The sequence below is a fragment of the Rhinoraja longicauda genome, chromosome 5, assembly GCF_053455715.1.
Source record: "Rhinoraja longicauda isolate Sanriku21f chromosome 5, sRhiLon1.1, whole genome shotgun sequence".
Lineage (NCBI taxonomy): Eukaryota > Metazoa > Chordata > Chondrichthyes > Rajiformes > Arhynchobatidae > Rhinoraja > Rhinoraja longicauda.
The window spans coordinates 16,914,178-16,929,933 of record NC_135957.1 but is presented as its reverse complement, the minus strand read 5'-3'; the positions used below and the strand labels follow the sequence as shown (position 1 = coordinate 16,929,933).

Below are 15,756 nucleotides of genomic sequence, written 5' to 3'. Positions count from 1 at the left end.
TATGCAGAGACCCTTCAACGGAGAGGGCAAAGCCTGACTTAGGGAATTGGGCAAGGTAACTCTTCCTTTTCATCATCCAACATGTTGGTTGAATGCCAAAATGCATTGCAATTTGTTCCTTCAAAGAGTGCTTTCCATAACATTAGGTTGCATTGCGAGTGATGATAGCCTATGTGTGTCATTATTTGAGTAACTATGAAAAGTTTTTTTGACAAACCTTTGCGTTAGATTGCAGTTTAAAGCCAACTGTCTATGTAATTAGTGTCCTACAAAGTGTTTTATGATCTGCTGCTCTATCAGGCAGTAAAAAGGGTAGAAATCCTCGATATTTTAAACATTAGCACTTTCTTAGAAATATGCTACAAATTTAGAACCACTGAATAGAAGCGTGCATTAACGATTTAAAAATCATGCATACTTTTACTAAATCAAGTTGAATCTGTTGTGCCAGCTCTTTTTGTTTCAAGCTGATTCACAGTTGTAGTTTAGAATACAATAAGGCATATTAAAGTATCATTTGTAGTCAGAATAGTTTTGTTTCCCGTGAACACATTGTCTAACAGGTCTTATTGGGGCTCATGTTGTCGACCTCCCTGTGGTGAGCCCTGTCAACTGACCTCAGTCAGGCGAACGGCAACAGAGACAGCAGAAGCAGAAGCAGCTTCATAACCTCTGCCTCAAACGCAAGAAGAAGACGGGTCTTATTGTTCACACAACATGGTAAATTGTTCAGTTTATAAGATCATATTTCAACTTGCAGCAGCATGGGCTTGCCTACCAAAGCAATCCTTCCTTCACCGGTTACAAGAATGGGAATCAGGGAACCACCCAAATGGTAGAAGGGTCTTGATCCGAAACGTCACCCATTCCTTCACTCCTGAGATGGTGCCTGACCCACTGAGTTACCAGCATTTTGTGTCTACCACCCACATGGTAACATGCCTAAAACCCCAATATAAAAGTGCAAATTTTCAATTTCTTACGTCAGCAACTTCAGACTCAGACATGTAATAATAAAAGTTACTTTCTTCCCTGTCATCTTCCAACATGTTGAGTGAATTTAGCCATGTTTACTCACTACCCTTGATTTGCTGAGGTACTTTGACTACCAATTCCTAATTTCCTCCAGCACTGTAATCCTCAAGATATCTGCACTTTCATGTTCATTCTGGGAACTAATCCATCCACCACATTTTCAGTGCCATCACCTATCAAGATTCTAAAACTCAGCAAATTCCTCCAAAACAATTGGGAGCCACCAGTTTATATAATCGATTTGGATGAGAATGTGTAAGGCATGATTGGTAAGTTTTCAGATGACATTGAAGTGGGTGGTAAATAGCAAAGATGGTTATCAAAAATTACAGCAGGATCTTGATCAGTTGGGAAAGTGGACTGAGGAATAGTTAATGGAGTTTAATGCAGATAAGTTAAGGTGTTGCGTTAAAGAAAGTCACATCAGGGCACGATTTTCAGAGTGAATGGCAGGGGTCTGGGGAGTTTTGTGGAGCAGAGAGATCTAAGAGTGAAGGTACATAGTTCTTTGAAAGTAATGCCAGTTAGATAGGCTGGTCAAGAAGGCTTTTGGCACATTGACCTTCATCAGTCGGGATATTGAGCATAGAAGTTGAGATATTATGTTACGGTTGTACAAGACATTGGTGAGGCCATATTTTAAATATTGTGTTCAGTTTTGGTCACCCTGCTATAGGAAAGATGTGATTAAACTGAAAAGAGTGCAGAGAAGAGATATGTGGACTTTGCCAAGTCTTGAAGGCCTGAGCTATACAGAGAACCTGGGCAGGGTAGGACTTTAAACCTTGAAGTACAGGAGGATGAGTGATCTTATTGAAGTATATAAGATCATGAGGGGAATTGATTGTGTAGATGAATTCGAGTAGAGTCTTATATGAGAGTAAGGGACATAGGTTTAAAGTGAGAGGGGAAAGATTTAACACAAACCTGAGGGGCAGCTTTTTCGTAGAGTCTGGAAGAGGAGGAAGTTAATGCAGGTACTATAACACAATTTAAAAGACATTTGAACACGTATATGGATAGGAAAGGTTTAGAGGGAATTTGGCCGATGGGTCAGGTGTAGATGGGGTATCTTGGTCCGCATGGCCAAGTTCAGCCGAAGGGCCTGCCTCCATGCTGCATGACTCTATGACTAAGACCAAGGGTTGTGGTGGAATAGTGTAATTCTGGCTGTGACCAGTAGAGTTCCACATGGATCTGTGCTGGGACCTCTGTTGTTTGAAATAAACTACTGTTGTAAATGTAGATGGGCTGGTTAGCAAATCATTTGCGATCGACACCAAATTTGGTGGAGTTGCAGACAGTGAGCAAGGGTGTCATTGTATACAGATCAGCTAAGGAAATGGATTGAAAAATGGCAGATGGAGTTCAATCTGAGAAAATGTGAGGTACTGCACTTTGGAAGGTCAAAAGTAAGGGGAAATGAAAGATCAGATTAACTTAGCATCATGTTCAGCAGGGACTTTGTGGGCCAAACAGCCTTTTTCTGAGCTGTTTTCTATTCTAATTCTTGACTTTCCATGTGTAGATTCATCCCATCCATCAGGATTCTTGACAATACATTTCCTATCAATGCCATTCATAATGTGTAGGAAGGAAGTGCAGATGTTGTTTTATATCAAAGATAGACACAAATTGCTGGAATAACTGAGCGGGTCAGGCAGCATCTCTAGAGAAAGAGAATAGGTGGCATTTCAAGACGGAACCCTTCTTCAGACCACGGGTTGGGTCAGAACCCTTCTCTAGTCCATTACATTCATCGGCCTGTAGTCCCTGGCTTATCCTGCTGCCATTCTCGACTAAAGAAACTACATTAATGCCCTCCAGTCATCACGCACCTTTGCTGCGATTCTCTTTTGGGACCCCAGCAATTTCCTCTTCTGCCTCCCATAACAACCAGTTACATCTCAACAGGCCATAGGAATAAATCCAACTTTAAGATCACATCAACACCTGATATCATATCCTTTACAATGCTAATATGTTCTACAATTTCACTGCCCTCTCCTTGATCCTCTAAATTGGCCTTCAAAAGCTCTTGAAAGCTTCCTCCTATTTGTGAATCAGCCCCATCAGTAGAACACCAATGAACAACTAAATCAACTGATCAACTGACTTCAGTACCAAAAAAAAAATCAAAATCGACAATAATTGGCAAGTATTCCTGAAAATTACCTTCCCAAACACCTTACGCAAAACAGTACAGATTGATACAACCAAAGCGGTCAATAAGTTATTTTCAGTTAATCAATGTTGCAGTGTTCTCTTCGCTCGGTTGTGAATATGCCATCAATTCACTACACGTCAGTGACAGAGATAGACACAAAATGCAGGAGTAACTCAGCGGGACAGGCAGCATCTCTGGAGAGAAGGAAAGGATGATGTTTCGGGTCAAGACCCTTCTTAACAGAGACATCTTAGTCCAAGGGGCGGCACAGTGGCACAGCAGTAGAGTTGCTGCCTTACAGCGCCAGAGACCCAGGTTCAATCCTGGCTGTATGGAGTTTGTACGTTTTCCCCGTGACCTGCATGGGTTTTCTCCGGGTGCTCTAGTTTCCTCCCACACTCCAAAGACGCACAGGTTTGTAGGATAATTGGCTTTGGTAAAAATTGTAAATTGTCCCTAGTGTGTGCGTAGGATAGTGTTAATGTGCGGGGATTGCTGGTCGGCACAGACTTGGTGGGCTGATGGGTCTGTTTCTGCACTGCATCTCTAAACTAAACTAAGTGTGAACTTTTTTCTTTTCACATATTTCAAGATGCATGTGCAGCAAAGCAAGATTCGTGCAATGTTTGCTTATGGAAAAAACATATCTTTCTGACATTTTGAAACTGTTGCTTTATTGTACAAAGCTACTTTAAAACTGATAATCTAGAGATTTTTGGATATTACTTCTGGTAATATCTCCACATACTAGTATTTCACATTTAATATGTTACACTTAAAGTATGGAAAATGGGATTCCGGAGATTGCCTGAAATAAGGTCATGGCGAGTTTTTTAAAAGTGCAGAAAACAAGACTCCATGCAATCTTAACAGATTAGAAGAAACTGGGTCAATGAGCCAGAAGCCAAATCATTGGGATTTGTGAACAAATGGATAGCAGATTGTCAGAGCTTTGCTGTGTCAAGCTTCTTGGCTTTATTCATGAACAGTCCATGTAAATATGATTGCTCAAACTGTTACGTCCTGATATTTGACATTTTTGTCCTTTAAATAAATGAAAAACCAAACTTTAAAAAATAACTGATCTTTTAAGGTCATGATAAGTTTTTAGTTGCAAAAATATAGTGCATGAACTTGTTAATTCCAAAGCACACATTGTGATTAGTTTAGTTGAGAGACACAGCTTGAAAACAAGCCTTCCCCCATCAAGTCCACGCCAACCAACGATTACCCATTCGCACTAATTCTCCAAAGACGTACAGGTATGTAGGTTAATTGGCTGGGTAAATGTTTAAAAAAAATTGTCCCTAGTGGGTGTAGGATAGTGTTAATGTATGGGGATCGCTGGGCGGCACGGACTTGGAGGGCCGAAAAGGCCTGTTTCCGGCTGTATATATATGATATGATATGATATGATATCACACTTTCTCTACATATCAGGTGCAATTTAACCTACAGACTAAAAGTTCTTTCCTATCCTACAGACCAAAACGTCTTTGGCATGTGGGAGAAAATTGGAGCACTCAGAGGGAATCCACACAATCATAGGGAGAATACCTCACCGACCACAGTATGTGAGGACAAAGGACCTGGTCTCGGACAGGGTGGTCTGCAGCACTGGGGTTCCGCAGGGAACAGTGCTAGCTCCATTCTTGTTCACCCTGTACACTGCGGACTTCAGGCAGACTCCTATCTACAGAAGTTCTCTGACGACTCTGCCATCGTCGGCCTCATCACAGGCGACGAGGACAGGGCGTACAGAGAACTGATCAAGGAGTTTGTGGACTGGTGCCAGCGGAACTGCCTCCGGATCAACGCGGGAAAAACCAGAGTTGTAGATTTCCGTAGGCGCAGCCAGGTCCCCCTGACACCGGTGAACATCCAGGGAATGGACATCGAGAGGGTGGATTTCTATAAGTACCTGGGTGTCTACCTCAACAAAAAACTGGACTGGACTGAAAACACCGATGCACTATACAGAAAGGGCCAGAGCAGACTTTATCTGCTAAGGAGACTCAGGTCCTTTGGAGTGCAGGGAGCACTATATTTTTTAGAAAGACCTTCTACAACACGGTGGTTGCATCGGCCATTTTCTATGGAGTGGTCTGCTGGAGCAGCAGCATCTCAGCGGCGGAAGGGAAGAGACTCGACAAACTGGTCAGGAAGGCCGTCTCTGTTCTGGGTTGCCCCCTCGACTCAGTGCAGGTGGTGGGAGAGAGGATGATGATGGCAAAGCTAACATCGCTGCTGGACAATGACTCCCACTCCATGCACGACACTGTCACTGCACTGAGTAGCTCCTTCAGTGACAGACTCCTTCATCCCAAGTGCGTGAAGGAGATATAGGAGGTCCTTCCTTCCTGCTGCTGTGAGACAGCACAACCAGCACTGCTCCCAGCAGGCGAGTCAACAATAACAGCTAAGAACACACGGAAAACTGATGACAATTTATGTATCTTCTATTTATAATGAATGATCTCTTGCTCTCTTGCTATCCACTTTGCTGCTGTAACACTGTAAATGTCCCCGGTGTGGGACAAATAAAGGAATATATATATGCAAACTCCACAGACAGCAGCCATGGGCAGGATCAAACCCAGGTCCAGCACTGACACGGCTGCTCGACCAGCTGTGCCACTGTTAATCTCCACAATTCTTCTTGCAAGGTGACATCTCCTCTGCAGTTGGAGAGATTGTGGTCATTGTAATTTCTCTTGCAACCTTGAATTCAATATATGTGGCCCAAGTTATTTTGCTTACAGTACATCCTCTTTGCTACAATTTTCACCCCCCACCACAAGCATTTCTATTATCTCCCCATTATTTATACTGAAACACATTTACCATCTTTAAATAAACACTCAACATATAGCAGAGGCCATTCAACCCGTTAAGTCTACATCAGCTCACTGAACAATCCCATTCTCCCACTAAATTTCTCCCTCCAGATTCTACCACTACCAGGGCAACTTGGTGGCCAATTAACTTACTGACCCATACAGTACAGGAAGACAAGGCAGACAGATAGTAAGGGTAGGCAGGATGTCAATGCTGTGCACCATTAATGCATTCAAGTTTGGATGAATCATTCAACTCTTAACAGAAAATTAATTATCAATCTCAAAAGTATTTTTATACAAACATACACCACAATTCTACACCCCTCAAATATACTTAACATTTGTATTATACATAAAAGCTAATGTCATTAGAACCCCAGGGCACAGAAGGGAAGTTTCCCAGCAGCGTATTAGTTTTGCCAAAATATGGTTCACCCAACGCATTTCATGAGTAAAAACCTTTGAAAATTATTTCACAATTCATGTTAAGTTTAATTTAAAGGACATCTTTTAAAACGCAAACTAAATTACAAACACAAATGTTGCCATTGCCACAATATTTATGTCAATAGAAGTGATGTAAAGGCCATTACAATAATAGGGCTATACTATTTCACAAATACCATTGGCACTTCCGGGGAAATGTATTGAATTATTAAGAGTGATTAATATTGATATATTGCAATAACCTGCGACCACAACAATACAAACTGAAGAACTACACTAGGAAACTATCCCCTGTTATTCCTTAGCCAATAGGTTCTTGGAAATATTATCTAATTGTTTTGTGTATTTTATGGGAGTTTCAATGTGTAACCACAGTTGACTGTACATGTTTTAGGAGGTTCCGCCCCAAATTTGGTTTACAACTAAAACATAGTTTTTGATTAGGTGACTGTCTGTTTAAAAGACAAATTGTTGCAAAATAAGTTCAACAAAAAAACCGGACTATTCGGCCCTTGTAAACTATTCCGCATTCAATCGATTCTTTCAATGATGTACAGGTATGTAGGTTAATTGGCTGGGTAAATGTAACAATTGTCCCTAGTGGGTGTAGGATGGTGTTAATGTACGGGGATCGCTGGGCGGCACGGACTTGGAGGGCCGAAAAGGCCAGTTTCCGGCTGTATATATATGATATGATATGATAATCAGCCTCCCCCACCAAGTGGAGTGCGAGAGAACCTTTACCGGTTATGGTACTTTATTTGTCACATGTACCGAGGTACAGCGAAATAAAATGTTTACAAACATCGGGTTACATAGGTTCTGCACCCTTTCGGCCCTACATGACACAGAAGTTTGAAAGGTAGTTATCAACAGTTCTGTACGATGCAGAATCACTAGTTCTGAGTGGCTACTGTTTACTTTCTCCAGTAAACCTCTCCTGGTGCAGCCAGCTGACACCTGGGTCCGGGCCCGAGCACCCGAGGGTGCACAGTGCGCTAGACCCGGGCTTCTGGAGCCCACGGGCCTTGCCTCCGCTCCCAGCCTGCCCAAGTTTAACGTCCACCGAGACAGTCGCGCACCGGCGTCGCCAGGAAGGAGCGGCTGCCTACCAGCAGGACGAGGGTGAATATGGACCATCCCCACACGGCCTCGGTGAGCACCGACCCCATCTCCACTCAGACAGTCGCCGCCTCCCAACAACCGCGGCGCGCACGCAACCGCTCCACGACGTGCTCGCGCCCCCGTGTACCGGCAGCGCGCGCGTAACCGCCGCTCATCCACGTGCTCGCGCACCGGCCGCGCGCGTGTAACCGCCGCTCATCCACGTGCTCGCGCGCCGGGTAACGGCCTCTCCTGCGGGCTCGAGGCGCTCGCTCGCTCACCCGCCCCTCCCTCACTCCCTGCCTGCCTGAAGAAGTGGATGCTTTGAAGACCAAGACCACGACTTCGTGACAAAATATATCCAGTGAGCAAGTATCTCAAAGCCACAGAGAAAGTAACACCCCGCTTCGGTGTGCAACGTCCTCCACATTCTCTAAAAGATTAAGTGAATAAAGTCAGGGCTTCTCCCAGGCCAACATCTCCACCATTGCGGCCCTAGTTACATGGCATGGCCATGGGGTTGATTCCAATGGATAGACCATTTGGTTCACATGCCTGAATCAAATCCAACGCTTTCTGTCTTTTTAGTAAACCCGCATCTGCAATTCCTTGACTCCTCAAAAGTTATACTCTATTACCAGCTCTATAATGAGAACAGCTTACTGAGTAGATGAAAGGATTTAACGATATTTTCAGTCTCCTTGGAAAAACTGCAAGATCCCTACAAACTCCTCCTTGTCCATGAATGCTCCAAATGGAGAAGGGGCAATGGGGATGTTATTAAGGACATCGATTCATCAGAAGCCCTATGTAAACAGCGGACCATTCAACATTTACCACCACCCCTTGTAGCGTCAGCTGCCTCCTCTGTGGTACAGTGTGTGGATCTTATAATGGAGTCATCAGTCTCCTCAATACTCACCGAAATGGAGTGGAAGCAGGTCATTTTCCATCTGGATGAACCATCTGACACATTCCAGTGTGCTCTCAGGGGATCCTAAGAGCCAAACTCGATTAAGTAAGTGCTAGTATCTAGCTAAAGTACAAGCCTTTCCAAAATAAAAGCTTGTTATGAGTCTTCTTTGCCCAGCTTCATGAGATAAAATATTTTGTTTGAAAATGATATTTAAATAATGATAAAGGAAATCCATAAGACAGGAGATGCAATAATGTTATTTGTAAAGCCATATAAGCCAATTACAATACTGCATAAGCAATATTACCACTGCTGTCTGCTTTTCTACTAAAATGGAGTTGTCTGCTTACAGAAGAGCAAAAACAATTAGGTGCTTAGGAAAATTATTGGGCATACTTGAAAGAATTAGGAAATCAAGAGGCTCAGATCATACAGCTACAAGGATATATTGTATAACATAAGACAAACTTTTCTTCCCAGCAATATCCGAGATTAGCTCAGCTGATGTAATAAATAAGGCCTGTTCCCATCACTAAGGGGGATACCTAGTTTTTCAAACATAGTTCAGTGTTTAGATTGGGGGAAAAACACATGCTTATTGATTTTATACGTACACGCTGCAAATTAGCTTATTGGACTTCTAGGACATGGATCCAGAATGATCCAGAATAGCCAGTGCAAGCACCCTCTCCAACCCCTTCCCCCCTTCCCCCCTTTCCCCTTCTCCCATTAGCACCAAAGGGACGACGGTGAGTAAGGTAGACCTAAAATTGGCGCGCTATCGTGTACCGTTTTGGCTGTAGTTCAGGAACGAACAAACAAACGAGAGTTTTAGTATATAGATAGATTTTCAAAGCTTTATTGAAAAAAAAAGTAACATCTGGATAAAACCTGAAGGTCCTACTTCAGTTATCTCAGAACCCACAGAACTGGAGTGGAAGCAATCATCTTCAACCCCGAGGGACTGCCTATGACAAAAATAATTTATGTTGCTTCTTCAGCAATTTCTCCAGAATGTAACCATGACTGGACAAAGATTTGAAAAAAACACAAATAAATCACATTGGAATCAAAATATATATTACAGAGAATTAATGAGAGCAATTATCATGAAAATAATGTTAATAACTAATTGACATACCGTCACAATGAAATAAAACAGAAAGTGTTGAAAGTATTCAAGAGATCAGACATCACCTATGGGGAAGGGATGGAGACTTAACATTTTAGGTCAATGACTGAACAACGACTTGCAGATAATTCTCTGACAACTAGAACTCATTTTTAAGTGAAATAATGAGAGTATAGGTCAATCTATTCCCATTAGAAAATCATGTCCGAGGACCCAGAGGTGTCAAAGAATATTGAGGATTAGATAAAGAAAAAAGGAAGCAAAAGATGGGTATAAAGAACTGACAGATTTGAAAATTTTCAAATACAATAGGTGATGTGCTGGATGAATGCAGGGCAATGAATGTAGTATCTTCATTCTGGAAGGACAGCAGGGGTAATCTAGGTAACTATAGACTGAATCTATGATCAGTGGTAAGAAAGTTATTGGAAAATATCATTAGCTTTAGTTTAGTTTAGAGATACAGCGTGGAAACAGGATCTTCGGCTCATCGAGTCCGCGCTGACCAGCGATCACCCACACACTAACATCCTATCTGTGGAATCGCATTAATTTACATTTGAAGAGCCAGGGATTAATCAAAGATGGTTTTACTTGGATTTGATCTTTCTTGCCAAACTTGAATAATGTTTGGAAGAAATAACAAAATGCATTGATGTGGGCCGTGTAATTAATGCAACTTCAGTAAGGCCTTTGTATGGGAAACTGTTCCAAAAGGTTAGAGCCCAAAGGATCCTGTGCAATTTGGCAGACTGCATCCAAAATTGGCTTGATAATAAGAATCAGGCTGTGATTGTGTCAGGCTGCTTATGCGTTTGTAAGCCGGTGACCAGTGCTGTACCATAAGGATCAATGCTGGGACCCTTTGCTGTTTTTTATGTGCATGGTGATGTACTTTGGGACAACCAATAAATTTAGGACTTGTATACAATGAATGATAGGACCCAAAGGAATATTGAGGAATAGAATGGCCTTGGTGTAAGTCCAATGATCCCTGAAGGTGGCAGCAAAGGTAGATAAGATACTTGCCCATGCTTGTTGGAACACCGAATATAAGAGCAGGGAGGTTATGGTACAACTGTATAAAACACTGATTGAAGCACTGCATACAGTCTGGTCACTACATGATGGAAAGGATGTGATGCACTGGAGAGGGTGCAGAGAAGATTTACCCGAGATAAAGCATTTCAGTTATGTGGAGAGACTGCATCGGCAGGGGTTTCTGTAGGACAGAGAAGATTGATGGGGATCTGATTAGAAGTAAACAAAAGTTGATAGCAGTGGTATTGATAGAGTAAATGGTGAGAAACCTTTGCTCACTTTTGAGAGGGCATTGGGTTAGAGTAAGGGGTAAGAAGTTTAGAGAGAATTTGAGAGTGATTTCTTTCATCCAGAGAATTGTTGTAATCAGGAACCAACTGCCTGAGTTGGTACTCATAAAATTACCAAATACAAAGTACCAAGACAATCATTTGAATCATCAAGGCATAGAAGGCTACAGACCAAGTGCTGGAAAATGGTATAGATGGATATTTGGTAGTTTGCAGAGACATGGTGGACTAAAGGGCCCATGTCTGCACTGAATTACGCCATGATACTTCATTGGATTTCATAACTCTAGTTTGTTACAAGAGCCATAGAAAATCAGATTGTGCAGACAATTATGGAATTCTTTAAGAGTTTAATTTGTATAAAATAGAATACAATTAAAACTATATAGTGGAATTATTTTTCTATCACTTAAGACTTACCTACTGTCCAAATTCAAATTATCAACCATTTAGTGTTTTCTGTATGAATGCCATGTAAGGCATGTAAAAGAATTAGAATATAAAATAATGTCCAAAGACTGGCTCCAAACTCCACTTACTGCACTGAGCGGAATTACTTCGAGCAAATTAAATACATTTGGCCAAAGCGTGGATATTAAGTTTAGTTTTGTTTATAAATACAGTGTGGAAACAGCCCCTTCAGCCACCGAGTCTAGCACAAACCATTGATCATCCGTACACTAGTTCTATCCTAAACACTAGGGGCCATTTACAGAGGCCAAACCTGCAAACCTGCTCATCTTTGGAATGTGGGAGGAAACCAACGCACCTGGAGAAAACCCAAGTGGTTACAGGGAGAACGTACAAACTTCGTACAGACAGCACCCGTGGTCAGGATCGAACCCGGATCTCTGGCGTTATGAAGTAGCAACTCTACCCTTGCACGACTATGCCGCCCTTCAGCTGAGCTGAGTTGAAATTTTAATTTATGGATGCAGAAGTTGCGTGAACTGTTCTCAGTAGAAGGTTAATGTCACAGGGAAGGGAGACATCTTTAACTTCATGAATTTAATACTAGACTAGACCAAGTGGACCCGTTGGGCCCAAACCTGCAGTGGTGCAACACCCTCTCCTCCCCCTCCCCCTCTCCCCTCCCCTCCCCTCTCCCCCTCCCCTCTCCCCTCTCCCCTCCTCCCCCTCTCCTCCCCTCCCCTCCTCCCCCCCCCCACCCCCTCCCCCCACCCCACTCCATCCCCCTCAACCCCCCTATCCTCCCTCCCTCCCTAGGAGATAAATTTAAACTTTAAAATGTGAATAGCTTTAAAAATATAACACCGATATCAATGAAACTTCTTCCATTAGCACCAAAGGGGCGACGGTGAATAAGGTGGGCCTAAAATTGTTGCGCTATCGTGTACCGTTTTGGCTGTAGTTCAGGAACAAACAAATGAGAGTTTTAGTATATAGATGATTACCTGATCTCCAATAAAAGGGAAAGGTAAGCAATGTGATTGAAAATAAAATCAGCAGAACAGTATATTTTATTTATTAAGTTATTGTTATTAATGCTGAATCAAGTGTAATTATACTAAATTCCATACCAAGATTTATTGCTTACATGCATATTGATATTAATTTTGGAATATCCACAAGAGGTAAAAGTTAATAAGCATTATAATTTGCTGCTTAAGGAGCAGTGGAGTTGTTAGCAGCTCCTGGAAACTAAAATTATGAGCTGATTTTAAATAAATTATTCAATTTACAACAGTATGGACCAAGCTTGGAAATTTTTGTCATGGGATTTTAACATATCCCTTCCCTGTTTAATGTCCTAATAATAGCAGAATAAACATTTTGGAGAGAAGAATTGGAAGATGGTGTTATGTCTAACATTGATTTATGACCTCCTAACTTTAACCCTGATAGTGCAATTCACATTCTTTGGACTGTAACTGCAACAAACATGAAATTGATTCATATATTTTTTCAACTATAAGAATGCATTCTCTTGTGTTAAAAATTATTTACTGGCCTCTTTTTGCAAAGTATTCCATCATGCTTCCCATACACATATTGGTTTCAGCTTGTATCTGCAAACTATGGAAATGGAGGTCAGTATGATGTTGTAGAGGTCCACGTGCATGCCCGAGTTCAAATTCTAACTGCAATAGCTTTGTTCTCCTCCCACACATGATGGCCCGCCCCCCGGACTCCGCGATTGGTCGGCCCAGATCACGCCCAGTCCACACGAGAGTTCGAGCCCGTCAAACAATGGTTCGAAACCAAAATGACTCAGCCCCCCACAATGTATTTTAATTTAAAATTCAGACAAATCATAAAAGAAAAATGTCTTATGTTTCTGCTCTGCCAACGTGTGTTAGCATTATAACGTTTCCTTTAGACAATAATACATTTTATCAATCAGTATTGCATCACAATGTTGATGTGATTTCTGCAGTATTCTTCAAGGTTATTGGAGAGGACAGAAGTTTCTGGTAGAGGAGGTAACGTGTTGGCATGGATAGAAATTGACTGGCAAACAGAATACAGAGAATAGCCATAGATCAGCCTTTTTCTCATTGTCAGGATGAAACAAGTTGAGGGATCAATTTGGGCCTCAACCTTATATGATTTATCTAAATGACTTGGATGAATGTACACGAGGTATGATTGCTGAGTTTTCTGATTATATGTAGGAAAGCAAGGAGCCACAAAGGGATGTAAATGGGTCAAGTGGATGGAAAAGGTCTAGAAAATTGTGTGGTATATCTCGAAAAATGTGAAATTGTCCATTTTTAGCAGAAAAATTAAAAAGCTTACCTATAAGTTGAGAGAGATTGCATACATCTGAGTCAGTGAGGGATCTGTACATGATTTGTGAAAGGCTAGGATTCTGCTATAACAAGTAATTAGAATAAATTGTATTATTTATTACTAGAGTTATTGAATACGAACATTGGGAGATTGTGCTTCAGATATTGATCTTGTTTCTTAATGAATGATATTAATACATTGAAAACAATTTAGAGATGGCTTACGAGACTAATACCTGGAATGGGCTGTTAGTCTTATGGGGAAAGGTTGGGGTTTGTATTTTCTGAAGTTTAGAGGACTTGTTTGAAACATGAGAATCTGCAGGATCTTAACCTGGTGAATTTGGGTGGGAAAAGATCCCCTTATAAGATAATCTAAAGCAATGACTTACTGTTTAGAAATAATAAAAATATGCCCATTCAAGACTCATGATTTTTTTCTATCAGGTGACCTTAAACCTTGAGAACTTGTTTTCTCAAATGCCGTAGAAAGCCAAGTCTAAAAGATTCTGGATGTGTGTGGAACACTTTGCACAAAAGGGCAATGCTTACTGTATTGCCATGGTATATGGAGACACAAAAGATTGCAAATGTTTAGATCTGGAGCAAAAAGAAACCACTGGAAGAACGCAGTCCACAGTCCAATTCCCCCCACAGATTCTACCTGACCCGCTGAGATCCTCCAATAGATTGTTTCTTCCAAAGGTATATTTTGTGTTTCTCACATTGTATGCTCACTATGGATAATCAGTCACCAAAGAAAGTGCACCAAAGTGAAGGCTACTGCGCATGCATCGTCTGACCCATCAGATTAAATACACAAGATAACTAGTTGCTTGGAGGATTTTATCACACAGCCTTTGCAATTAGAGAACAAGAGTGCATTAGTAGATACATAGATACATAGACAATAGCAGGAGTAGGCCATTCGGCCCCTCGAGCCAGCACCCCCATTCAATGTGATCATGGCTGGTCATCCGCAATCACTACCCCGTTTCTGCCTTCTCCCCATACCCCTTGATTCCGCTAGCCCAAAGAGCTCTATCTAACTCTCTTTTGAATGCATCCAGTGAATCGGCCTCCACTGCCTTCTGAGGCAGAGAATTCCACAAATTCACAACTCTGGAAGGATATTCTAACTCTGGAAAGATATAGGCCGCTACCAACATTTTGGAACTATATAAAACACAAGCTCGGCCATAGCTATAGCACCAATTATTGAAAGGATATGATCGTTTTGGAGAGAAAATATACAAAGATGTTGCCTGGGCGAGAAAATTATAGTTATGAGGAGAGACCAACGAGACTGGTGTTAATTTATTTGGAACAAAGGAAACTGAGCCTGTCATAGGCCTCCTCCATTGTTAGAGTGAGGCCCAGCGCAAATTGGAGGAACAGCATCTCATATACCGCTTGGGCAGTTTACACCCCAGCGGTATGAACATTGACTTCTCTAACTTCAGATAGTTCCTCTGTCCCTCTCTTTCCCCTCCCCTTCCTAGTTCTCCCACTGTCTTCCTACCTCCTACTACATCTTATCTTTGTCCCAATCCCTCCCCTGACATCAGTCTGAAGAAGGGTTTCGACCCGAAATGTCACCTATTTCTTCTCTCCTGAGATGCTGCCTGACCCGCTGAGTTACTCCAGCATTTTGTGTCTACCAGAGATTTAATTGAAGTATAGAAAATTCTGAGAGACCCAGGAACATTTATCTTTATTATAAGGGGAATAAAATATAAAAGTAGAGGTGTTATAAAATTGTACTAATTAGTCCAAATATCCTGCGCTCTTCCCACACTTACGTGATTTTTCCTTTCATCTATTAATTTAGTTTCTTTATTTTCCTTACTTTCCTTAGGAAACTTTCCTTAGTTTCTAGATTAATAGCTGAAGGGGAAAATCCAATCTTCGCATTGTTCTTTTTTAGTTTATCTGCAAGAACATTTAAGTAAAATCTGTTTGTTCCCAATTCCCCTTGCATTGGAACCTGTCCCAATATCTGGGAATCTGAAGCAGTCCCTTTTACAAGTG

The 15,756-nt window shown here is 41.6% G+C and overlaps 1 protein-coding gene across 2 annotated transcripts in view; it reads right to left on the bottom strand.

The window, feature by feature from the left end:
• The window catches only part of lmbrd1 (LMBR1 domain containing 1), a 115,694-nt gene extending 107,939 nt beyond the window's left edge, over positions 1 to 7,755 (bottom strand). For both annotated transcript variants that reach the window (XM_078400010.1, XM_078400011.1), the window contains exon 1: positions 7,602 to 7,755. In XM_078400010.1, coding sequence (XP_078256136.1) covers positions 7,602 to 7,661 — 60 coding nt within the window. In that variant the 5' untranslated portion in view covers positions 7,662 to 7,755. The remainder of the gene's footprint in view (positions 1 to 7,601) is intronic.
• Positions 7,756 to 15,756: the final 8,001 nt, after the last annotated feature.